The sequence below is a fragment of the Eschrichtius robustus genome, chromosome 3 (genome assembly GCF_028021215.1).
Source record: "Eschrichtius robustus isolate mEscRob2 chromosome 3, mEscRob2.pri, whole genome shotgun sequence".
Lineage (NCBI taxonomy): Eukaryota > Metazoa > Chordata > Mammalia > Artiodactyla > Eschrichtiidae > Eschrichtius > Eschrichtius robustus.
Window position 1 is genome coordinate 38,588,600 of NC_090826.1, and position 26,703 is coordinate 38,615,302.

Sequence of the window (26,703 nt, forward strand, 5' to 3'; positions counted from 1 at the left end):
TGTCTGCCCCACTTTCTACCCCTCCCCCTACCTCTCTTGTTGGAACTCTGATACTGACTACTCAGGTTTTAGACATTGGTAGATATGTCTCATGGTGTTGAGTCTCTGCCTGTATACACATCTCATCCCAACCAGATTAGAAATTCCTGGAGAGGAGGCAGCAAGTCTTAGTTTTCTCCAAGGCAATACTTTGCTTTGATGGGTATGAGATTTCATCAGGCTATTCTGATACATTTAGAAGAACTGAACACAAGTGATTTTTAAGCTTTGATATACATCAGAATTTACTGTGGAGCTTTTTCCCAAAATTCATATGCCATGTACCCAGACTTGGTGATTATGTTACATCTGAGGTAAGGTCCAGGCATCTTTTATTTTTTAAACCTTCCCCGGATGATTCTGATGTATATATCAGAGATTAGGAATTACTGCTACCTACCCCAAAAGGACACATTGAGACAAATACTGATATTTCTCTAAGTCCCCATTCTTTCCTAAGGTGCATAGACAGTCTGATGACTTTGATAAAAGTGCCACCTCTGCCACTATACTCTGGACCTCTTTAAACCTCTTTCTTCATCTGTAAAATGTGGATAATATCACCTGCTTCACCGGTTTGTTGTGAAGATCAAATGAGACAGTGCAAGTTTAAAGCACCTTGTAAACTGTAAAATACAAAATGTAACTTCTGTTGTTAATGATGATAATTACCCCACATGGGAAATGGGAAATGGGCTGGATGGAGGCAGAGCCTGTTAAGCAAGGTGCTTATTCAGCCTGAAGGTAGTGGGGCCCGAGGTTCCCAAAGGCTAAAAATAAGATACTTCCTTTGGTATCTACCCTGCCTCCGTGCATTCCCTCGTACCAGATTGACCCTCAGTTTATATGAGGTTCTTGGCAGGAAGTGGGCCCCTATTCTCAGGCAAAAGTGTCATTCCCTTTGCCCTAGCTATACCCCAAGACCCTGCTGTGGTAATAATTAGGAACGACTTCATGTTTAAGCTAACTGCATAGCAGCAACAAGTGAGAAAGGCCCCTCCAGCAGCAGTGTGGGGGCCTGAGGGCAGCAGGAAAAAAATACCTGGCAACCAAATCTCTACTCAGCCTTAAGTGGAAGCAAAGAGGCTATTCCTGAATCCTTTAATCCTGCCTCATTCTAGCACTTTTTTCACACATTTGCTGGCCCACACAGCCTTGAAAAATACTTGCAGATATCCCTAGCAAGGCTTCAACTTCACAAGTGAAATAGATGGTTACCATGAGATCTGGGCCTAAAATATGGACAAAGATGTGAACATGAACCAAGATATTGTGGCTGTTTCCGACTATAAGGCATGTGGAATATGAACTTTAGATAACTAAATGCTTGGGTTTTTCAGACATTTTATTGGTTTACAAAGACAATAGGAGAGAATATTTGAAATTGGAACACCCCAGACCTGTGATAACCACAGTGAAAGCAGCATGACATAGTGATTAAGAGCATGCACTCCAGAGGCAGACTGCCTCAACTTGAATCTCAGGTCTGCCATTCGTGAACTGTCACCTTAGGTAAGTCACTTTTCCTCTTTCTGCCTCAGTTTCATCATCTGTACACTGAGGAAGATAACTATACCTACATGACAGAGTTGTTGTGAAAATTAAATGAGTATGTAAAATTAGTTGACGACTATTGCAATGGCTTCTTTCTCATGAATTAATGCATAAGCAGGTATCAATTCACTGTATTTTATTCCATTACCACCTTGTAGAAGACTCTATGCTAAAACTTAAAAGCTGAAAAATACCTGAGAGATCTAGTCCAAGCCACTCATTTTGTGGACTCGTACACTATAGTTCAGACAATGCAAAGTGATTTAAATACTTTCTTTTGGGGGAGAGTAGGGGAAACGAGGCACCACCAAAGAGGTGACATGACATTTGCTTACCAACACAATTAGTCCTTGGCCCATCCACAACGGGCTGGCAGCTCAGGTACTGGTAGGAAGGAAGAAGTGTGTACAAACTAGGGAGAGCTAAATATTTTCTTGTACTAAACTGTTAGAGCCTGCAAATGCTCATAAACTATATATCGTCCACTGTTTTTCTGATAACAGAAATATTGTTTGTGGAACTATAAGGAAGCAAATCAAAAATCATGTGTAAACCAACTTTTTGGAGTGCATATGTATATGTGATGAGCTATAAGTATTTGTGTTTTTAACACTGAGACAATTCTGAACAGTTTCAAATGCTGGGCTTTTTTTTTAAACATTACATATCACCACATCATTAAACATTTTTACCACCACGTATTTAAATATTTTTAGAATGACTTTATTAATACTTTGAAAATATGGATGTACTATATTTAATAATTTCTATATTATTGAATACTTAAATTGTTTCTAGCTTTTTATATTAAACTTTGCTGTAATGAACATCTGGAAATAAATCTTCATGAGTATCTCAATTTTATATACCATAAGATATATACTTCTTAAAATTTCTAGTTGAAGAATTTGAATATTTTAAAGACTCTTGACAATTATCACCAGATTGCCCACCAAGAAAGTTGTAACATTTCTGCTCCCACCAACAGCATATTAAAATGCAAGTCCTACCCATCCCTGGAATTATCTTTTAAAACAAAACCAAATTAAAACAAGACTTCACTAATTTAAGAGGTATAATTTTACTTTCCCATTTTTTTTATTATTAATGAGATTGAACATTTTTTACTTTATTGGAGATTTTTGTATATTTTGAAACTTGTCCAAATCTATATTCATTTTATTCTACTGTTCGCCTCTGTCTTATCTTCTGTATCCTTTTATTTTGCAAATATTGTTGCAAACATTCTTTTACGTACTTTTTAAATTGTATTTATAGTGGTTTTTTTTTTACATACCTTTTAAATTGTATTTATAGTGTTGGCATTTTATGTGGCCAGATGTGTCCATATTTTCTTTTTTGGTTCTGCCTATTTACTAGCACTCTCCACCCTGAGATTAGATAACCAGTCACCTTTATTCTTTTTTAAAATTGTTTTGTGCTTTTACTTTTTACAATGTAATCTTTAATCTATATAGAAATTGAGTATACTGTAAAGTGAGGCACTAACTTTATTTTTTCCAAATGGTTAACCAGTTACTAGAGAATCATTGACTGAATAATCCTTCATTTCCCCATTGCTTTTTCTCCAGAATATCTATTTTATTCTGCAGATCTCTTAATAAACATATACACTAGTACTACACAGTTTGAAATACTATTGCTCTATGAGCAATCAGGTGCTCTGTCTATCTTGCTCACCACTGTATACCTAGAACCTAGCGTAGTGCCTGGAACTGAATAGTCACTCAATAACTGTTTGAATTATGAATGAAGTGAAGGTTACTGTTATGCAAAAGTGGGAAGTGGAAGCAGACACCGTCTGGAATGGATATGCTCCAAGTCAGGACTTGTGTGTAGGTGACTGTTAGGCCACCAGGCCTGGGGCATCCTATATATTCTGAAATACTCTGAGACAAGGAAACAGATAACAAATAGACATTCCTTCCCAGGAAGCTTGAGATAATGGTGGAAAAAGCTTTCTCAAAGAGAAAGATATTACAGTCTCCATCACCTGCTAGTCAACCATGCTACTTGGGAGACACTGTGACAAAGTGAATCTCATGTTTCTTTAAAGGTTGCAGGAAGCTGTTGCCGTTTCTCAACATTCTTGTGTCCACTTCTCTTCCTCATGAGGCCTAACTCCTGTACATAATGCCTGATAATTTCATTGGGCCTCAATGTCATTATGCTGAGCTCCAGGGGTTGCATCTAGATCTGGAAGTGGAAATGGAGCTGAATGTTACCGAACCCAGTATATCCCCACAAAATAAATCTCCAATTTCTGATAAGAGCTTGTTCTCTTGTCATTTGGCCTCATTCACTATATAAAGCCCAGTTCAAATACTACTTCCTAGGAAAGACTTTCTTACTCCCTTTTCCTTCAACCTCCTCGCTACACTCGATCATACCACTTGCCCTACCATACATGATGTATTTGTTTGCAGATTTCCCCACTAAACTGATAGTTCCTCAAGATTAGGGATTGTGTCTATACCTTTAATATTCAGCATAAGACGTGGTATGTGGTAAGTTTGAGTAAATGTTTATTGAACTCAATGTGTCCTGTCACCTAATTATGGAGCAGCAAAAGGAATTCTGTTTAAATGAGAGCTCCAGTGAGTTATATATGAACCAATGAATAATAGAATCTTATTATTCTAAGGGCTAAGAGGACCCCTAAAAGTCATCTTGTCCAATATCTCCAACAATGCCGAACTTCTTCTATTGATACATTACCCTTGTGTCAGGTGGTCATCCAGACCCTATTAAACACTTAGTGATGGGAAGCTTATTACCTCTGGAATTAGCTTGTTTCATCACCAATAACCTTAGAGTTTAAAAATTCTACAGTTTAGCAAAAATTTATCCTCCTTTAGCTTCCACCCAGAACAAGTCTGTTAATCCCTCTTTCAAATATTTCAAGACAGTTCATGTTCCCCAAGTCTTCTCTTTTTCAGGAAAAACATCTCCAGTCTTCCAAATGTGACTCACATGATGTGGCTTTGACTTCTTTCTCCATACTCCAGGGATAGCCTGACCACTGAAGAGTCAAGCAGGTCTATCATCCCCCTTGTCTTTCAGTCTACGTTATAGTTACATTAGTTCACACAGCTCAGGATACAGTCATTATATGAGTGGCTTCAGCACAATGTAGACTAAACCCTCTTAATCTTTTTTATACTAGCTGCTGCTAAGCCAGACCCCTCCACCCACTACCCTGATGTCATGCAATTAGAATTTTTAGACTCAAGTGGAGAGTTGGTTTATTCTGCTAAATTTCATCTTGTTAGGTTTGACCATTGCTCCAGCCCTGTCAAGACCTGAATCCAGGTTCTGCCATCCATTGTGATCACTACCTTTCCCTGTTTTGTGTCACCTGCAAACATGGTGAACAAGCAAGTCAGTGACAAATGTCAAATGAAAAGAACTTTGTGACAAGCCATCAGAGACCTCTTCCCAAATTCATTCCATGCCTGCCCCTGCACTTTACCAGTACCCAGCTTGTGTTTGTGTGCTATTCCTGCTTTCACTGTGCAAAGTCAGGCCAGAGTTCTACCTGGTGCCTTAACTTACTTCCAAACTGGAAGGCCTTGTCTTCATCAGCTCATCCCATAGTCGGCGCCAAATGGCCTGAGTGGAGAGGCCTGTAGAGAGAAATATCACATTTACTTGGCTGCCCCTTGGTCTCCATGAGTGAAGTACATCAGCCTTTTAATGTCCTTTTCTAGGTTCACAGGAGCAACACGGCAGAGTGGTAAAGAGCACTGGCTCTAACGACAGACTGCCTGGCTTTAAATATCAGCAAACCATAGTCTAGCAGTGTAACCCTGGGCAAGTTACTTAATTTTTCTGTACCTCAGTTTCCTTATCTATAAAATGTAGTTAATAATAGCAATTTCACAGAGTTGTTGAAAATATTAAATGAGTTTCTCCAGGTAAAGTGCCTAAGACAGTGCTTGGAACAGGGTTAGTTAGATGAATGTTAGCTGTTAACAGATGTGTCCAATGAGGGGTTTGGGAGGCAGCTTGAAAAATTAGAAAAACTAAGATTCAAAAGATCTGGGTTCGGGACTTCCCTGGTGCTCCAGTGGTAAAGAATCCTCCTTACAATGCAAGGGACCCAGGTTCGATCCCTGTTCAGGGAACTAAGTTCCCACATGCCGTGGGGCAACTAAGCCCACATGCCACAACTACTGAGCTCGCGCGCCTCAACTAGAGGGCCCGCATGCTGCAAACTACAGAGCCCACGTGCTCTGGAACCTGCACGCCACAACTATGGAGCCCATGCGCCCTGGAGCCTGCATGCCACAACTAGAGAAGAGAAAACCCACATGCCACAACTAGAGAGAAGCCCGGGCACCGCAATGAAAGATTCTGCATGCCTCAACGAAGATCCCGCATGCTGCAACTAAGACTCAATGCAGCCAAAAATAAATAAAATAAATAAAAAATGAATAAAAAAAAAAAAAACATTGTAACTGAAGCTTATTTAAAAAAAAAAAAGATCTGGGGCTTCCCTGGTGGCGCAGTGGTTAAGAATCCGCCTGCCAATGCAGGGGACACAGGGTTCGAGCCCTGGTCTGGGAAGATCCCACATGGTGCAGAGCAATTAAGCCCATGCGCCACAACTACTGAGTCTACGCTCTAGAGCCCACGAGCCACAACTACTGAGCCCGTGAGCTACAACTACTGAAGCCCATGTGCCTAGAGCCCATGCTCTGTAACAAGAGAAGCCACTGCAATGAGAAGCCCGCGCACCGCAACTAGAGAAAGCCCATGTGCAGCAACGAAGACCCAATGCAGCCAAAAATAAATAAATTAATTTTAAAAAAATAACTTAAAAAAAAAAGATCTGTGTTCAGGAATTCCCTGGCTGTCCAGTGGTTAGGACTTGGTGTTTTCACTGCCGGGGCCTGGGTTCAATCCCTGGTCGGGGAACTAAGATCCCGCAAAAGATCTGGGTTCTATTTGGCTTTGCTATTAATCGCTGTGTGCCTGTGGTTTCTTTTTTATTAGTATAATAGGGATCACATACTTGTTTTGTGTTTCACAGGACATTGAGAAATCAGATAAGAAAATAGGTGTGAGGGTACTTTTTGAAAAGCATGAAGTTCTATGCAGGTATCAGTTGTAATATTTACCTGAAGAACATCATGGTGCCTTGCTTACAATCAGTGACTGAAAATAAGACAGAAAAACACTCACCTTTCTTGAGGGCAGTTTCCTCAATCCTCTCCAAGTAATATATATTGAGCAGAGGTAAGATGCTTTGAAGTATTGGGCCTGGGAGGGCTACAAAAACCAAACATAAAATTTACTTTTTTCTCCCAGAGTTGCAAGCATTATTTATCCTACTGGAAAGGAAAACAGAAGGGCAGACTTCTCACTTGACAAGTGGAACTTATAGAAGCTAACCTAAGTTTAATTCAAACTCTGGTCCACTTATCTTCAGCCACTTAGTTGGCAGCTGGAATTTCAGGGGCATGCATGTCTTCAAGGGTGAGATAATCCCACAAAGCAAGCTGATAGGCTCATTTAGGAGCTGGCAGTTCACTTCTGCCCAAGTCTAATGGACCATTCCGCATTTAAAATGTTCTTTTGAATATGTGTGATTAAAAAAAAAGTCCTTCATAATCTGGGCCCTACTAACTTCTCCAGCTCCCTGCTTTGCCTCCTACACTTCAGCCATACTAAACTACTTCTTTCAGTTACCTAACTCCCTGCTTTCTGCCTGTGCCTTTGTCATGCTGTTCTCTCCACTGGGAATGTTCTTGCCATTTTCAGCATATCAATTACTCATCTTTCACGTATCACATGCCCTTTATTAAGCCTTTCCTGAATTCCCTTCCCACTCTTCCAAACTGGCCACTTCCATCCTTTGGGCTCCCACTATACCCTGAACTAGCACTTTCCTATGAAGAATAGAAATAATTAGGCTCTATACTCTTAATTCAATATATCTTAAAAACAAAACTTGCTCTTGCTAACTTCCCTAGATCTGAGAGGCATTACAGTATTGTGGCTAAATGGTTTAGTCTCTAGATTGGACAAAACTGGGTGAAATCCTGATTGTACCACTTAATTATGAATTCATGGACAAATTAATGTCTTTGAGCCTCAGTTTCCTCAATTTTAAAATTGAGATAATAATAACTACCTCTTAAGATTATTATTCTTATCCTGTCAAAAGCATCTCTGTCCTGCCAAGAACAAGTCTTAAGATCTTGATACTTGAGAAAATTCTTTCAAAACTTACATTCCAGGATCTCCTTTTATCTTTACTTATGCAATAACTGAGTCTAGATATCCAAGAGCTTAGTACAATTCTTTCTACATAGTAGGTACTCAATGTACCTGCTGAAGAAAAGCATCAATTCCCTATGCTATTATACTAATGTAGTCACTCTACTGCATTCAAGATAAAGTCCAAGTTCCATATCCTGGCATTCAAGGTATAACATACCTATTCTATTCCTCATTATATCCTTTCCTGCTGCCTTCACTCATTTTCCCCTCCTCTCTCTCTACACAAAGAAATGCTAGTGCACTACTTCCAGGAAGGCTTTCCTGGCTGTTAGCCCACACTGAGACCTTCCTCCAAAATAGCATTGCTTAGCAGGCCTCTTACTTGGCCCTTCTAAGAGACCTAGCTTGATTCTGTGTGACTGTCCACCTGGGCTAGGCCCATAGGAGCTCTTCCTCCTCTGTCCATAATGCTCCCCTGTTTAGCCATCCCCTCTCACAGCCACAGGGATTCTCATCCCGTTATTCACAAACTCCTCTGTACCTTTCTCCATTCTTCTTAAGCCAGGCTCTTCCTTGCTTCTTTTCAGCCCACATCTTCAATGCTTCCCCTTCCCAACTTCGGGCCTCCACCCCCAGTCCTCTGCCCTCGTAGCCAGGTTTAGTATTCTGGAAGGTCCAGGCTGACACAGCCAGATCCACTGTACCTTCTTCCACATTCCCCAGGATTTTTCTGAGCCTCCTGCACAGATCCGCTGAGACTTTTCTCCCATTGCCCATGAGTCAGCCTGACCCTACTCTTTTTAGCTGTTGGTCCAGGGCCTCCACAATCCCCTCCCCCTCACTAGGCCTGAGGACTTCTAACAGTTTTCCCCCGGCAGACAAGGCACTTGGGCCTATTCAGGATCCGTCCCCACCACCACCACCACCACCACCACCAGGGCCTTCCTCCATCCCTGGACCTCCTTAACCACTCCACAGCTTTGGGGCTCATTCCTGGAGGCCCAACCCCCCAAACGCCAGAGCCTTTTCTCCACATCGGCCTCCTCACGCGTGTAACCCAAACCCCCCCATCCCAGGACATCAAGCCCCCACTCCTGACCTTACACGGGCCTTCCTCCTCGCAAAGACACCACCACCACCATTCCTGAGGCCTACTCTAGACACCCACCCCCCACCCCCCACCCCGCAGGCCCAGGGCCTCCTCTCCTGCCACCCCCTCCCCCTCCCCGGGCCCTCGGCCTGGCCTGCCATCTCCTCACCCAACTTCAGCCCTGGCCTCCGGGCCCCACCCCCTCACACCAGCAGTCAGTCAGGCCCAAGGCCTCCCTCCGCCCCGTGCGGGCAGGCCTACCCCCAGAGCTCTCACTTTCCTCTCTTTCACTCTCACCGTCGGTGCCCAGGTCGCCCACCCGCGCTTTCCTCCTCAGCTGCCAGACTACGACCAGCGGTACCCACCCCACGGCCCGGCCTCCTCGTGCCAATCCGCCTGCAGACCTCCCTCCTCCGTTACTCGGCCCACCCCGCCGCCGTACTCCCAGGCCCCCCAGCCGGGCTAGTCGGTTCACCCTCCCAGGCCCTCATCCCAGCGCCCTAGGCCGCCCGCCTCTGCTCCTCAGCCTGGGCGCCCTCAACCCAGGCCGGGCCTGGCGGTCTCGGCCGCTCTCAGGCCCGGGCCTCCTTTCATTCCACTCGGACCCAGGCCTCCTAGCGGCGCCGCACCCCCTCCCAGTTCGGGATCCCCGGGCAGTCGCCCCGCCTGGGGCCTCCGTGGCCCTTCCCGCCTGTCCGTCATTCGCGCCTCCGTCGATTGCTGATCTTCTCCCGGCCTCCCTTCACCCGCTCTCTGGCCCTTCCTCGCCGCTCCGGCCAATCCGAGCGGCCTCCGGCGCTCCGTGCCCTGCCCGTCAGTCCGTCGCTCAGTCAGTTTGGCATCCGAGGCCCTGGCCGTCTGTTCGCTCCCTCCAGCCCCGGGCCGTCAGACAGGCCTCGGCGCCCCAAGCCTTTCGGCCTCGCCGGCAGCCCCATCCCCTCGCTCTCCAGTCCACTGGCTGCCCTCGCCCAGCGGCTTGGCCTCCGGAGTCTCGGCCCCCGCGGTCTGTCAGGCAGACGCCGGAGGCCCCGCGCCGTCAGTCTGGTTAGGTAGCCCCGGGCCTGGCCTCCCGGCCTCCGTCCGGGCCTCGGAACCTCGGCCCCCGCCCCCAAGCAGACGGGCCATCCCTGACCGTCCGTTCGACATCCGAGACTCCGCAGCCCGGCCCAGCCCGAGTGTCACTTCGGTGCCCACAGCCCGGCTAGTCAGTCCTGCCTCTGTCGCCCGGCCCGCTTCGCCCCAGACCGGGCCTCCTGGCCTCGCCCCCCGCGCCCCCCGGCCAGGCCGCGGTGCGGGTCCACCTGCCGGTTTGGTCTCCGCCTTTACTGTACCCAGTCCTGTCAGTCACGGAATTCATGCTCCAACCCAACGGTCTGGCTTCCAGTGCCCCGGGCTGGGCCTTGCTCCAGGCCTCCCGGCCTCGCCCCCCGCGCCCCCCGGCCGCTGGGCCGTCTCCGCTCGTTGCCAGAGGTAGCCCCTCACCCCGCGACTTACCCCACACCCCGCTTTCCAGAACCCCCATATGGGCGCTCACCGCCCGCCCGCACAGCTCGAACAGGGCGGGGGGAGCGCTGGGGCCCGAGGCCGAGCTCTTCGCTGGCGCCGCCTCCCGGGACGTGGCCTCCATGGTCGTTGCCGCCGCTACCTCACAGAACCAGCAACTCCGGGCGCGCCAGGCCTCGGGCGCCGCCATCTTGGGGAGGTGCGCGAGCCCGAGAGTAGCATTCGCGGGCCACCATCTTGAAAAGGTCAGCAGTTAGGACGGTTCCATCAGCGATGTGGGGAAGACTGGGAATTGCGCTAAAGGAACATCGAATACTTCTGCATACCTTCCAAGTCTCTTAGAAGCCAATATTTCAAGTAAATTCCCAGGGTCAATATGTTTGGGTCTGGCGTGACTAAGGGGATAATTCCTTCGCAAATCCTCCTCTGGTGCAAATACCAGCTACCCCTATTCCCTGCCTCTGAGCAGTAGTACATGCCAATCGGAGCGTGTGTTCGCGACCACGACTAGTCTGCCGCACTTCCGGCCAGATCGCCGGATATCCGTTGAGTGACCCTTACAAGTCCTTCTTGATCCTGAAGTGGAATAGGTGCCGCTGTTGCTGCTCGTGTTGAATCCACCACAGCAGTCGGACATGGTGCTGGAGGAAGAGCAAAGGATGCTGGCCGGGTCCGGAGATCCCAATGAGGTAAGACCAGGCGAGCAACTCGACCCTCTTCGTAGCCCTGAGGCTCAGGACCTAGCCCGCCAAGAAACGTTTCCCGCATAGAGTTTGCAGGGTCGGGAGAGCTGGTTCCCCCTACCCTTCCCTGGGGTTCGTCGAGTGACCTTGGGCAAGTAGATGACTAGGCTTTCTCTGGGCCTTGGCTTCCCCATTCTATAAATGTGGTGAAGGTTTAACGAGAGCGAAAATGCTGTGTGGACTAAACTTTGGTAAAAGCAGTGCCTGTATTTTTAGTCAGTCAGGTGTTCAGAGCCCCTAGTTTTGTCGGGTTTGGGGAGCAAGCGGACCAACCCAGCTCTCGCCTCAGCTCGGGTCGGGAATCCTGCCATATCTTCTGTGGAGGTTCCGGGCAGCTGGCCTTAACGCTAGTTTCTATGAAAACGTGTTTTCTTTTTCTTTGGGTGGAGGGAGGGGGGGGTGTCTTTGGGGACAGTGTGGGGATGTGCGGTATAATTCTGTGATAAAAGAGGGAGCTCTTTCCCTGACTGAGAATGCCAATGTAATAATAATTTATCGGCTGCTTAACGATTCCAAGTGCTTTGTATGTACTAAATCATTTAAGCCACACAATAGTCCTGTGAGGTAAGTATTAGGTACCCTCAGTGTTGCCATTTTACAGATGAGGAAACAAGCATAGAGAGGTTAAATATCTTGTCTGAGGACACACAGCTAGTAAATATTGGAGCCAGGAATTGAACCCAAGCAGCATGGTTCCAGAGCCAAGACTTAGCCACAGTGTTACACAGTTTTACAGAAACCAGCTAGTTTTTTGTTTCCCATCACATTTCCTGTCTTTTCTTTGTTCTCTGGTCACTTCCCGACAGCTGTGGGTTCAGAATAGTTGGAAACTAGTTTATCCCATAATTTTTTTTAGTCTTATTATCAGAAAGAGGACCAGAAAGAAACGGAGCCAGCCTCAGGAAGTTCAGCTAGAAGTATACCAGAAAGTTAAGTAGGGCTCACCACAGCAGTAGATGAGGGAAAAGGAAGTAAACAAGTAGTCAATTTTAAAATAAGAAAACTGAAGTTTGTTATGAAGAAGCTGTTCCTCTTGGAGATTGAATCTTTTTATGTAGTGTGACCTTGGTTTTTCTCACTGACATGAAGTTTTACATGAAGTAGTCCATATTCAGACTTGTATTTGGATTTGTTTTCCCAAAACATGCCATGATACTTTTGACACAAAGTTAGCAAAGACATAAAATGATCAGTGTAGTAGCATTGCTAATAGGGAAAGGATATAAAGGTCTTGCTTCTAGGATGCTAATTTCCGGTTTCTAACTCAGGCAGAATGTGATTTCAGTTTTCTGGAAAAACTTTATTCAGGATGAATTTTTTTTAAGAGCAACGTTAAGAAACCTTGTTTAATGGAAAACTAGAATTTTACCTCCTAAGTAACATCTTCATGTTTAGAAGACACCTTTGCTAATTGTAAGAATAAATAGCCTGGGTTACAGTTGAACCTGCCCTACCCCTCACTCGCAGCTTTGATGAGCTTTGGTCCCTTCACTGAAGGTCATGGTAGAGAATGGGGCAGATTGTATTGGAATTTTGAAAACACAGTGAAGGATCTCTGAGCTAGTTCTTTTTTTCTGTATGTATGCCTTTTCTTTCCCTTCCCCCAAATGTGGACACATGCATGCACGGTCAGGCAAATGCCTTACTTTTGACAGGTTGAGTTGCTAAGCCACAGATTTAGGCCTATGCTGTTGCTCCCAAGGGGAATTTTTTTTACACTGCTCCTCTTGGAAGGTTGTGCACCTGAATCAGGAGTAACAGGTAGCGCCTGATGTTTTCAAGCTTGTGAATGGAGTTGTGTAGACCTTTGGTGCACTTAATGTTGGTAGTCTACTTAGTGTCCTGGGAGCTCAGCAAGCCAAAAAGCAGCGACTGAAACTATCTTTAGTTAAACTTTGGCTAAAGTAGAGTTTAGGTTTGGCCATTTTCATGTTCCCAATTTAGGTTCAGAGCCTAGGAAAAAAAAAAAATGTTAGCTTTCTTCCTAACTTGGTTTGGGGTGTGAGGATTAAATTTAGCTATTTCTGGTAATACTGGGACCTACCAGAATTTAGAATAAAATACTTAAGTTATGCAGATTCCATATGAACATCTGACAGCTTGAATCTTTTTTTTTTTTTCAGAAAAAATTAAAACATTTAATGGGCATTAATATATTACATATACACTACAGATACAGTTAGGTATTAAATATAGCATAGTATTTGCAAAATCTATACATTAAAATTGATATGGCAGTTTTAATATGACAGCTTGAATCTATATCAGAAAATGTTTAATTAGTGTTTGTTATTCCTAAACTGGGAGCCCCTTAAGGGACTGTTGTGATTAATCAAATCATTACAGATATGAAAGTGCTTATAAACGTTAGAGTGTTGTGCACGCTTAAGTTTGTTGCTGATGAACGTGAAATTGTGTGTCCTTGTTGAAATATACCCAGGACTTGTTTTAGTCAGGTAGGGTAAGGTTACAAAAATGGAGACAACTTTTTTTTTTAATTTAAACTACTTTATAATTTATTAAAAAATAATTTAAATTGTATAATTGGTAAAAAGTTGTTTATATAAGTGGCCCTGTCTAGAATGATATTTATCACCCTTCTTCAAAGCATAACTAAGATGAGATAACTGTTTTTGAAAGAAAAGTTTATTACTTATAGTTCCCAAGAGAAGGGGGCCGGCCATACCACCCAGGGCCACATGGGGAAGTGCTTGGATCAATCAGGAGCAGAAGGAAAAAGGAATGAGTGAGGCAGGATAGGTGTGCTCTAGCAAGTTTAAGATTGGATAATTTCGTGGTGGGCTCTGGGCTTTGGGCTGGTCCCTGTTTGTTTGACACTTAGCCCTGATGTGATTAGTGCAGGGGCAATCATTGGTTTAGTGTAGGAGAGTTAGAGAAAGGTGGTTGGTGAGAAGGGTTTTGGTTTGGTTGGTTTGCATACGAGATGCGTGCCCCCAGGCAAGTTGTTTCCTAACTCTAGAAATTAGCCAGTCCTGGGAGGGGCTGTCTCCAGGATTAGCAAGTCTCCTAAAACATCAAATCATCATAAAATACAGAAAATTTAAAAAGATTAATAATGTGTATCCTCAGTGATTACAACATCAATGTGATTGGGAATATACGTGTTATAAAATTGCTGCTGACATTAATTTTGTTTTCGTTTTGTAGGAAGAAGAGGAGGAGGAGGAATTAGTGGTAAGAGCTGTCTCAGGTTTGGAACCTTCTCAGTAAAAGAAAGTTTGAGTTTCATGAAACTCTAAGGGCAATTTAAGGATTCTTGACACCTTAGAGAGAATGGGAGTGGAAAAATCCTTTAATACCTCCTGTACAGTGTTTGGGGGGCGTGTGGGCCTGGGAAGCTGAGTCTTTTCTGTGTTTGGGGCTTCTCCAGTCATGGTATCAGGGAGCAGAGTAGCATCTTGAAGGCCTGGTACTCGATCATATGCTATTTGTGGTTTAATAAAAATTCTAGAAGGAACCTTTCTTAGATTGTCCTTCTCCACGTAACATTGCCTTTCTAGCTGGGCAGCTGGGGTGCATAGGCCTGGTTGTCAGACGAGGGGAATTGAAATTCACAGACATTACATATCCCAAAATGCTGTGTTAACAAGTAAGGCCTCCTATAGATCTACTTCAAGTTTGGCCAGGTTTCCTTTACCACCTTGTTTTTCAGATAGGACTGAGGCTTTCAGTGCATACTGGCAACCCTGGAAGGCAGGAATGTGAAACTTTCCCCTACTACTTAGCATCAGAATTGAATGGGAGACCCCATTCTGCCATTTCTGGCGGCAGTGTGGCTCTGCCAGCTGGCCTTCTGCACGGTAATTCAGAGGCAGCACCTTGGTTTGGTGGTTGTATTAATCAAAGCTTATGATTTGTGGGTTTCCTAAAACCCCCATTTTGGTTTTCTGTGTGTGTGTGTTTCTCATTCAGGATCCCCTAACAACAGTGAGAGAGCAATGCGAGCAGCTGGAGAAATGTGTAAAGGCTCGGGAGCAGCTAGAGCTCTGTGATGAGCGTGTATCCTCCAGGTCACAGACAGAGGATTGCACAGAGGAGCTCTTTGACTTCTTGCATGCAAGGGACCACTGCGTAAGTCAGCCTAAGGTCAGGAAGGGGAAAGCTTACAGTGGCCAGGGAAGACTTGGTGCTGACCACCTTTTCATCCTAGAGGCAGGACAGTGCTGAAACTGAGGCTCAGAGAAGAGAAGTGATGTTCTAATTTACACTGCTAAACAGTGGGGAAACTGGATTTTGTATTTTTAAGTACGAAAGGCTACTCTTTAAAATAATTTATATCCTCCGGTGTGTCTTGTACATAATAGTTGGTACAAAAGTTGTTTGTTTGTTTTTTTTTTTAAGTAAACTTGTGTTTGACTCCCTTACATATAACAGTAAGGTATTTTAATAAACGACAGGGTAGGCAAAGTTCAATATGATTGTTTATGTTAAAACTGATTGGGTGGCTAATAAGCATATGAAAAGATGCTTAACACCATTAGCTCTTAGGGAAATGCAAATAAAAACTACAATGAGATACCACTTCATACCACAAGAATGGCTATAATCAAAAAGATAGGGAGAAATGGGTGAAGGGGGTCAATAAATCAATAAACAACTCCCCACTAGTTCATAGTTTAATAGTTTAAATAACTATTAAAATAGTTAATGATCTCCACTCAGGCAACTTTCATAATTTATGCTTCAGCAATCCCAATTTAGGTATTTTGTTTTAATTCTATAATAAATATACAATGCAAACACACAAATGTACATATATACATACTCATACACAGGCTCATATTAAACACATTGTGATAGTTAAGGAAAAAATTTTTTTTGTTTGGTTTTTTTTCTGGCTGCACCACGTGGCTTGCAGAATCTTAGTTCTCCGACCAGGAATTGAACCTATGCCCCCTGCAGTGGAAGCACGGAGTACTAATCACTGGACTACCAGGGAATTCCCTGGAAAATTTTTTTTATAAAGACAAAAATCCAACTGAAATCATACTGTCTAGAGATTACCACGTTTTCTGGTATAATACTATCAGATTTTTAAACAAATATGAAATCATAATAAACACATTTACATGCAAAATATTATGAAGAGGCATTATATTCCTTTCCATTGATGTATGTTCATATTTTATCCATCCTCTGGTTTATATACAATTATTCATACAACTTTTTTTTTCAACATGATTTTAGTGGAAAGAGGGAACATTTATATACAATTCTCCATATCATGAAAAAAAATGTGTTGGTGATGTGGAGAAACTGGAAGCCTCCTATACACTGCTTATGGGAATGTAAATTGGTACAGCCCTATGGAAAAGTCTGGCAGTTCTTCAAAAGGTTAAACTTAGAGTTAACATATGACCTGGCAATTCCACTCGTAGTTATATACCCAAGAGAAATGAAAACATCTCTACACAAACTTATATACAGATATTCATAGAAGCATTATTTGTAATAGCCATAATTGGAAACAAAACAACTGATAAATGGATATATAAAATGTGATTTATCCATATAAAGGAATATTATTTGGCAATAAAAAGAAATAAGTACTTTACTCAAAAAATTAAACATAGTACCATATGATCCAGCAATTCCACTTCTTGGTTTACACCCAAAAGAATTGAGACTCTGTTCAGGGACTTGAATAGATATTTGTGCATACATGTTCATATTCATAGCATTCACAATAGCCAAAAGGTGGGTGCAACCCAAGTGTCCATTGGTGGGCTGGATAAACAAAATGTGGTATACACATATAATGGAATATTATTGAGCCTTAAAATGGAAGGAAACTGACACATGCTATAACATGGGTGAACCTTGAAAACATGCTAAGTGAAATAAACCAAACACAAAAGAACAAATATCATTCCATTTATATGAGGCATCTAGAGTAGTCAGATTGATTGAGACAGAAAATTGAATAGTAGTTGCCAGGGGTTGGAGGGAGAGGGAAATGGGAATTATTATTTAATGGGTAAGGAGTTTCAGTTGGGAAAAATGAAAAAGTTCTGGAAGTTGATGGTTGCAGAACAATGTGAATTACTTAATGCCACAGAAATGGATAATTTACAATGGCTAAAATGGTAAATGTTATGTTATTTAAATACTTTTATGAGGCAACACTAGCTTAAGATCTGGGAATGAGACAAGCATAGTCCCGTTCTACACTGAGTTATAAGCCAGCAGAGACAGAAGTAGAACAGTTAGTAAACTGGTAAATCTCTTGGGTGTAACCTCAGGATGGCCTTTACTGGCCCTTCTATTTAAAGTTGCTATTCCCTCCCCCTGCCCCTATTTTATTTTCCTCATAGCATTTATCACTACAAGAAGTATATATATATTATATTTCTCATTGTTTGCTAAGTTCCAGAGGAGACAGCGATATTGTCTTGTTTACTGTTGTGACTCACTCAGCACCTAGAACAGTATCTGGCATATAGTAGATGTTTTATAAATATTTGTTGAATTAATAAGCACTGTGATATGGGAGGCATAAGTTTATGTGGGGAAAACAGGAGGGACAGGAGCTTGTTAGAGACAGCTTGCAGGAAATAACATGTAAGTTTAGATTTTGAAGGAAAATTAAAAGATGAAAGAGTTCTGGTTAGAAGGGAGCTAGGATTCAGGTAATTGAAAGGAGTTCACTAGGGCTCACGAAGAGTGTGGGGGTGTCAGAAGGCAAGTGGTGGGAGGAGAGGCAGTACTGTTCCAGGTTATGAAGGCCCTTGGAACTCATGACATTAGAGATGCGAGTTGATGACATGCTTTTCTTTCCCCCATCTAGGTGGCCCACAAACTCTTTAACAGCTTGAAGTAAGTGTGCAGATTCGTTCACCCCAGGCTTCATCACCCAGGCTTCGGGATATTTCCTTATGGTTTGGAACATGCCATTTGTTTCTTATTTGTGTAACTAAGTTCATGTGAACCTCAAGGATTTTTGGCTTAGGCTGGTAGCTTCTGTGTAATTATCAATGATTCCATCTTAATAAAGTCCAGTGATCAGCAGTCTTGCCTTCTGTCCTTTTTTTTTTTTTTTAATTTAAAATTTTCAAGGCTCGGCCCCCAGACTTGCCATTTGTAGCTGCGCTGGAGGCTGCGTTCGGCAGGCGCTGCGAAGACGTGTGCAGGAGTGCGCCCCCCCGGACGCTGCAGCCCCTCGCTGCTGCGGTCACCTCGCTTCTCCGCGCCTCGGCTGGGACCCGGCCAGCCCGGGCGCCGCGCTGCCGCCGGGACCGGCCCTCCAGCAGCTCCCGGCGCCCGGGACCCCCGCCCGGCCGCTCGCCCGCAGCCCGCCGGCCGCACAAGTCCCCGGAGCCGGGCCTAGGGCGGGCGGCGGCTCGGCGTGGCCGGGCTGGGCTCGGCGGCGTCCATGGCCGCGGCCGGCTGGCGGGACGGCTCCGGCCAAGAGAAGTACCGGCTCGTGGTGGTCGGTGGGGGCGGCGTGGGCAAGTCGGCGCTCACCATCCAGTTCATCCAGTCCTATTTTGTAACGGATTATGAGGAAATATATTAATATAAATGTTTCAGACATTACATGAAATTTCTAAAAATCTTATATGTTCTGGTATAATGTTATAAGTCATAATCCTAGTTATTACTTTAAAATGCATATCTCAGAAATAACTAATTTTCTTGTCAACTGCATTATTATGAACTTTCATCAAATCTTTAACAGTGGTCATTTTTAAGTCTTTTGTCATTTACAGACAGTTCTGGGTGTACTCTGATGCTTTTGCAAATATGTTCCTATAAAAGGCTTTCATCTTCAAGAAATTCATGGAAAAGACTCTGACAAGTACAGGTTTCTGGTAACTGTACTGCTGAACTGAATGAATAAGCATTTTCAGAACTCTAATGAAAAACTGATGAACTCATAAAAGTGCTAACAAAAGATCAAGATGAAAAAAAATTTAATTACATGGGACTGAGTGAACTGATGAGGATGAGTATAATTTTTGTGACTTTCTGTCTGAATTAAAAAAAAAAAATCCCACAAGGACTCAGAGGCAAAGAATATACAAATCAATTTTCACTGCAAAGTAAAGGAGCTGTTAGAGTGGAGGATTACTGGACTGAATGTCAATATTATGACATAGTATGAGTGTGTTTCATGTTTGGTAATTGCAATCATTGTTGCTTTTGTTGTGGTCATCCATGTACAATGCTTGGTGTCAGTCTATTTATCTCTTGTAAAAATAAAATACAGTGTGTGTGTGTGAAAAAAAAAAAAATTTTTCAAGCATAAGAATAGACAGAATAATAATTAACCCCCATGTACCCATTACCTAGCAAGTATATCTCTCTTAATGATAAGGACTTAAAAATTTTACCTTGATGCCATTATCACACTTTAAATTAACAGTAATTGCTTAATATCATTAAATACTCAGTTCATGTGAACGTTTCTTTTATCTCAAAATTGTCTTTTGACAGTTTTTGGTCTCAGTGTCCAACAAGATTGCTTTTCTTCCTTCCTTCTTTCTCCCCACCCCTCCCCTCCCTTTCCCCTTTTTCTTTTTTATTATTTGAAATCTATAGATGGTTCATTTCATTTCATTTTTTGGCTGCACCATGAGGCGTGTGGGATCTTTGTTCCCCTACCAGGGATTGAACCTGTGCCCCCTGCATTGGGAGCGCAGAGTCTTAACCACTGGACCACCAGGGATAGCCCCAAGATTGCTTTTCTTTAAAAATATTTTTTGGGGGGCTTCCCTGGTGGCGCAGTGGTTAAGAATCCACCTGCCAATGCAGGGGACACAGGTTCGAGCCCTGGTCCGGGAAGATCCCACATGCCGTGGAGCAACTAAGCCCGTGCGCCACAACTACTGAGCCTGTGCTCTAGGGCCTGTGTGCCACAGCTGCTGAAGCCCGTGTGCCTGGAGTCCATGCTCCGCAACAAGAGAAACCACGGCAATGAGAAGCCCACACACCGCAACGAAAAGTAGCCCCAGCTCGCCACAACTAGAGAAAGCCTGCGTGCAGCAATGAAGACCGAAAGCGGCCAAAATAAATTCATTAAAACAAAAAAAAATTTTTTTAAGGGGGAGGGGAGAGGGGTACTGGAGTCAAAGCAGGGTGAGAAAAGAGCGCCTGGCTAGGCGGTGCTGAAAATGGAAGATTTGTTACATACATACACGGGGAATTGATCCAATAAGTAAATATATTGAAGATAATGAGAGCTAGCAGAGAATGGAGTTACAAATATAGGAAAGGATAAAACCAGAATGAAGCCTGCAGTGTTGTTTGTATGAACTAAATAAATACAGGTTTCAATTTTAGTAAATACAGATGCCAATTTGTGTATGTGGGGAATATATACATTCCCTACCTTGGCCCACAAAGAGGGCTTCATTCTCCAGTAAAAGGAACCAGGGCTTCTTGGAGAAATGGGTGATTCCAGGGCTGGGATGGGGAAAGTATAAGATGATGAACATTTGTTCCAGAAAGAAGGAAGTGCTCAAAGAATGATAGGGACATACCAAGAGTATAGCCAAATCTGGGACGATTTGAGCATCAAAATATATAATGAAAGTACTGGATTATAACTCACTGAATAAAACAAATCCATGAGCCATACTAATAAATGAATCAACTGAAAGTTCGGTGAGAAGGGGATACATATTAATCACAAAAGAAGAAAGTACACTGTAGAAGACACGCAGACAGCTTAGATGAAAGCTGGCATCACCAATAACGGGACAAATAATATAGGAAGAACAGCATCACCGGGATTTCTGCGAGAAATAGATAAGATGAATCCAACCAAGGTAAATCAAATTGAGGGACATTCTATAAAATTGTTCACTGTACAAAATAATCCTTAACTTGTGTCGAGGGTGTGACAGTCAAGGAAAGACTGCAGAACCATTTCAGATAGAAGGAGACAAGACATGCAACATGTGATTCTAAACTGGATCCTTTTGTCGTTAAGGATTATTGAGACAATTGGTTAAAACTTAAATGGGGTCTGAAAGATATCAATGATGTATCAATGTTAAAGTTTGAAATTATTAAAAATAAACCACAGTAAGTCCCAAACGTGTAGAACAGAGGCCAGTTTCAGACTTAAAGCAACAGCTAGTGCTGTGAGCCATCCATAAGCTTATGTCTAGTGTTAGGACATGGCATATTTCCCCATAAAAACAGTAAATAGTGATGAGGCTCTGAAGTATCACTAATAAGGTATGTTGCCCAAGGGATAGGAAAAATGTTGCCTGTTCTAACTGGGGAGACAGGCTAGGTCAGCACTCTCCAATAGAACAGTGTGCAATGATGGCTAAGTTCTATTCTGTATTGTCCAATATGCTAATGTGGCTAATGAGACTGAGGTACTGAGTTTTAAATTTTATTTAATTATAATTAAATTTGAATTAATTTATATTCAATAGTCTTGTGTGGCTAGTGGTTATCATATTAGACAGCGGAGGACTAGGAGTTGCAAACAACTACCTGAGTGATAACTGAGGGAAGCAGGCCCTGCAGACATTGGAAAATTGCCTTTTCACTGCAGTCAACTGTTGCTATGTGGAAATGCACAGCCACTGTTGCCAGATCAGTTGTTTTATGTGAAATCTCCCAATTTTTAAATGTGGACAACCAACTTTTTGAAAACATTAGGCCAAATAAAATACATCTATGGGCTGGCTTTGGCTCACTAGTTTGCAATCTCTGGTTGCACATGAGAAAGACCTATATGTAAACAGTCATACACAGAAAGTGAGCCATGCCAGAAATGAATGCCTTGTGCTTCAGAAGTAATCAGCATACTGATATTCAATATAGCCTGCAAGACTGAGGCTTCATAGACAAACGTGGCAATGGAGCGTCTGAGAATCTGAAGGATTATGTTTGTAAAAATGGGGCAAAGGTCCACTTTAACCTAGAAGCTCTTTCAACCTATTGTCCTAGCTACAGGGATGGCCAGCATTTTCCAGCCATTTCTGACTTAGAACCCATTTCACGGTGATGTATAATCCTCACAAATACCTATATACAGGGTGCTATTATATTTGTTGTATGTAATCTGATCATTTTCAAACATCTATTAAATTTTCAAACATACAGCAAAGCTGAAATTTTACAGTTAACAGCCCTAAACTCATTACTCAGATTTTAGTGAATATTTAGCAAAGTGTTGCTAGTTTTATCATAAAGAGGAGGGAATTACCAGAGAGAAAGCTCTGAATTCTGTTTAGAGGATGCTTAAGTCTGTTGCTGAATACTAAGCTGCAAATGAATAGAATGAAACTCCATGTAGCCAGGCAAAGAACTACTGGGTAGCTGTAAACTGAATAATTCCCAAAGCTGTAAGCAGAGGGCTAGGAGATGTTTGAGGTTTTTTTTTTTTTTTTTTTTAATTCTATTTATTTATTTATTTATTTATTTTTGGCTGCGTTGCATTTTCCTTGCTGCACGCGGGCTTTCTCTAGTTGTGGCGAGCGAGGGCTACTGTTTGTTGCGGTGCGTGGGCTTCTCGTTGTGGTGGCCTCTCTTGTTGCGGACCACGGGCTCTAGGCGCGCGGGCTTCAGTAGTTGTGGCTGGCGGGCTCAGCAGTTGTGGTTTGTGGGCTTAGTTGCTCTGCAGCATGTGGGATCCTCCCAGACCAGGGATCGAACCTGTGACCCCTGCATTCGCAGGCAGACTCCTAACCACTGTGCCACAGGGAAGTCCCCGAGATGTTTGAGTTTGACCAGCTAGAATTCCTGTTGAACTTGCACCTCAGCAGTAGGGCTAAAACTAGCCATAGAGAGAGGCCACTCAAGATAGGCTATAACTAATCTTAAAAAAAGGAACCTTAAAAGGATCAAGCTGATTCACAAACAAACAAACAAACAAACAAAACCCTGACTGCCTGCCAGAACAAACTCCAAGACATTTTAAAGAAGACAACAAAATCCAGCCTTTAACAATGTAAATTTCACAATACCGAGCGCTCAGTAAAAAAAACTGCTTGACATGCAAAGAAGCAGGTAAATGTGACCAGGAAAAAAAATAGTCAATAAACAGACTCCTGGGCATATAGCCAGAGAAAACTATAATTCATTTATATTTTATTTTTGGCTGCGTTGGGTCTTTGTTGCTGCATGCAGGCTTTCTCTAGTTGTGGCGAGCAGGGCTTCTCTTGTGGAGCACGGGCTCTAGGTGCACGGGCTTCAGTAGTTGTGGCACGCGGGCTCAGTAGTTGTGGCGCACGGGCTTAGTTGCTCCGCGGCACGTGGGATCTTCCCAGACCAGGGCTCGAACCCATGTCCCCTGCATTAGCAGGCGGATTCTTAACCACTGTGCCACCAGGGAAGTCCCGAAAACTATAATTCAAAAAGATACATGCACCTCAGTGTTCACTGCAGCACTATTTACAATAGCCAAGACATGGAAGTAACCTAAATGTCCATCAACAAGTGAATGGATAAAGAAAATGTGGTATATATGTATACAACAGAATATTACTCAGCCACAAAAAAGAATGAAATAACGCCATTTGCAGCAACATGGATAGACCTAGAGATTATCATACTAAATGAAGTAAGACAGACAGAGAAAGACAAATACCATGTGATATCGCTTATATGTGAAATCTAAAAAAAAAAAAAAAGAGAGAGTGATACAAATGAACTTATTTACAAAACAGAAATAGACCCACAGACATGGAAAACAAACTTATGGTTACCAAAGCGGGGGAGGGATAAATTAGGAGTTTGGGATTAACATGTACACACTACTATATATAAAATAGATAACCAACAAGGACCTACTATATAGCACAGGGAAATATACTCAATATTTTGTAATAACCTATAAGGGAAAAGAATCTGAAAAAGAATATATATATATGTGTGTGTGTGTATATATATATATATATATCTGACTCATGGTGCTATACACCTGAAACTAACACAACATTGTAAATCAATTATACTTCAATGAAAAATAAAAAAAGCAAATAAACAGACCCAGAACGACAGAGATGATAAAATAGTAGACGAGGACATTGAAATTGCCATTACAAATATGCTCAAGGATTTAATGGCAATCAACATAATGAGAAGTAGAAAATATAAAAATGAATCAAATAGAATTTCTAAAGCTTAAAAATATCTGAAATAAAAAATTCATTGGACAAGATTAACGAAAGATTAGACACTGATAAAGAAGGAAAAATTAGTGTACTGGAATGTTCTTGAAGACAGTAACAGAAACTATAAAAACTGAAGGACAGGAGAAAAAAACACTAAAAATAAATGAACAGGGATTTTCCTGGTGGTGCAGTGGTTAAGAATCCGCCTGCCAATGCAAGGGACACAGGTTCGAGCCCTGGTCCAGGAAGATCCCACATGTCGTGGAGCAATTAAGCCCGTGAGCCACAACTACTGAGCCTGCGCTCTAGAGCCCTCGAGCCACAACTACTGAGCCCACATGCCACAACTACTGAAGGCCACGCACCTAGAGCCCGTGCTCTGCAACAAGAGAAGCCACTACAATGAGAAGCCCGTGCACCGCAACCAAGAGTAGCCCCCGCTCGCTGCAACTAGAGAAAGCCTGTGCGCAGCAACGAAGACCCAATGCAGCCAAAAATAAAAATAAATAAATAAAATAATAATAATAATAAAAATAAATGACCAAAGGAAAAGTAAGCTGAGGGACAATATCGAATGGCCCAGGAAAGAGAGGAAGAGGGGGAGGGGGTTAGTGGAGGGGAGAGAACAAATATTTGAAGCAGCAATGATTATAATTTTCCAAATTTAATGAAAATTATAAACCCGCAGTTCCCAGAAGCTCAACAGACCCCAACCTGAATAAACACAAAGGAAACCACAAGTCACTTATTTTCAACTTTTTGAAAACCAGTGATGAAAACCTTAAACAGAAAATATGTATTACAGGGACTTCCCTGGTGGCACAGTGGTTAAGAATCCGCCTGCCAATGCAGGGGACACGGGTTCGAGCCCTGGTCCGGGAGGATCCCGCATGCCGCGGAGCAACTAAGCCTGTGCGCCACAACTACTGAGCCTGTGCTCTAGAGCCCACGAGCCACAACTACTGAGCTCGAGTGCCACAACTACAGAAGCCCGCGTGTCTAGAGCCCGTGCTCCACAACAAGAGAAGTCACCGCAATGAGAAGCCTGCACACCACAATGAAGAGCAGCCCCTGCTCGCTCTCCGCAACTAGAGAAAGCCTGTGTGCAGAAACAAAGACCCAATGCAGCCAAAAATTAAAAAAAAAAAAAAAAAAAGATCCTGCATGCTGCAGCTAAGACCTGGCAGAGCCAAATAAATATTAAAACAAACAAATAGAAACCACTACAGCTAACATCAGGTATAATGGTGAAATACTGAATGCGTTCCCCCTAAGAATGGAAGCAAGGTAAGATGTCTTGTCTACTACTGCTACTTGTGTTCAACAGTGTACTGTAAGTTGTAACCAGTGGAGTAAGACAAAGGAAAAAAAAGGTATACAGATTTGAAAAAAGAAGTAAAAGTGACCTCATAAAAGACACGACTTTGTGCACAGAAAATCTGAAAAGGTTTCAGAAAAAGTTACCAAAACAAAATTGCATTTAACAAGGTTTCAAGATACAAGATCTGTTGACAAAAATCAATTGTATTTTAATATGCTAGCATTTTCCTGAAAAGTAAACAAAGTAAGCTTGCCACTTCAAGGAAAACAATTGACAGTATCTGTTGCCAAAGATAAAATCGGCGTTTTCAATGAAAAATTAGGATTTTGAAAAACTTGTATGCGCCACTGTGAGTTTAAAAGCTGCCTAACATTTAAAGACTTTTCTGATGAGATCAGTAGTGATATTAACAAATGTGATTTGTAAAAAATATATATTGTATAATGAATGTGAAAACATTAGGAAGATCCAGGACTTCCCTGGTGGCGCAGTGATTGAGAATCCGCCTGCCAATACAGGGAACATGGGTTCGATCCCTGGTCTGGGAAGATCCCACTTGCTGCGGAACAACAAAGCTTGTGCACCATAACTACTGAAACCCGCTCGCCTAGAGCTGGTGCTCCGCAACAAGAGAAGTCACCGCAATGAGAAGCCAAAACGAAGAGTAGCCCCTGCTCGCTGCAACTAGAGAAAGCCCACATGCAGCAACGAAGACCCAACACAGCCAGAAAAAAAAAAAAAAAAAAAAAGGAAGATCTGCATAACTCAGTGAACCAACAATTTCCAAATAACCACTGTTTAAGATCTGACAAAATTATGCGTTATAGACCAACAGATCTTAATGTAACAGACTATGAAAAGTTCTTTGATATGATTTCAGATTCTACACTGCCACTAACCTTGAAGGAAGCTATCACTTGTCAAATTTTGGTGTAGTATCAAAGAATATTCACAGTTACCTATAAAGGTTATAAAAATACCCCTCTCTTTTCTAACTACATATCTGTGTGAGGCTGGATTTTCTACATATACTGCAACTAGAACAACATATTACAACACATTGAAGAAGAATATCTGAGAATCTAGCTTTATTAAGCCAGACAT

General features: G+C 42.8%; 2 protein-coding genes across 5 annotated transcripts in view; one reads left to right on the forward strand and one right to left on the reverse strand.

Moving 5' to 3' along the window:
• LRRC41 (leucine rich repeat containing 41) overlaps nt 1-10,821 on the reverse strand; it is an 18,751-nt gene extending 7,930 nt beyond the window's left edge. Inside the window, exons 1-3 of the mRNA XM_068539797.1 lie at nt 10,427-10,821; nt 6,802-6,888; nt 5,170-5,240 (exon numbers count right to left, since the gene is read on the reverse strand). Coding sequence (XP_068395898.1) covers nt 5,170-5,240; nt 6,802-6,888; nt 10,427-10,625 — 357 coding nt within the window. The 5' untranslated portion in view covers nt 10,626-10,821. The remainder of the gene's footprint in view (nt 1-5,169; nt 5,241-6,801; nt 6,889-10,426) is intronic.
• Nucleotides 10,822-10,950: 129 nt separating this feature from the next.
• On the forward strand, nt 10,951-18,207 carry UQCRH (ubiquinol-cytochrome c reductase hinge protein). Of its 4 annotated transcripts, none has more exons than XR_011073527.1 (5): nt 10,952-11,124; nt 14,347-14,373; nt 14,852-14,999; nt 15,112-15,285; nt 17,987-18,207. XR_011073527.1 is itself a non-coding variant. In XM_068539804.1 (5 exons), exons 3-5 carry the CDS (start codon nt 14,937-14,939, stop codon nt 18,017-18,019), a joined length of 255 nt encoding a protein of 84 aa, XP_068395905.1. In that variant the 5' UTR covers nt 10,986-11,124; nt 14,347-14,373; nt 14,852-14,936; the 3' UTR covers nt 18,020-18,207. The 4 variants fall into 4 exon arrangements, 3 of the variants coding, with proteins under 3 accessions (XP_068395903.1, XP_068395904.1, XP_068395905.1); XM_068539804.1 differs by having other exon boundaries at nt 10,986-11,124; nt 15,112-15,270; XM_068539802.1 differs by lacking the exon at nt 14,852-14,999 and having other exon boundaries at nt 10,951-11,124.
• Nucleotides 18,208-26,703: the final 8,496 nt, after the last annotated feature.

Excerpts from the sequence above, each read along its gene's own strand:
- UQCRH (XM_068539802.1), top strand. The coding sequence starts at position 11,071 with ATGGTGCTGGAGGAAGAGCAAAGGATGCTGGCCGGGTCCGGAGATCCC. Across the intron at positions 11,125-14,346 it reads GGTCCGGAGATCCCAATGAG|GAAGAAGAGGAGGAGGAGGA; the intron begins GTAAGACCAGGC and ends TTCGTTTTGTAG. Across the intron at positions 15,286-17,986 it reads ACTGCGTAAGTCAGCCTAAG|GTGGCCCACAAACTCTTTAA; the intron begins GTCAGGAAGGGG and ends TCCCCCATCTAG.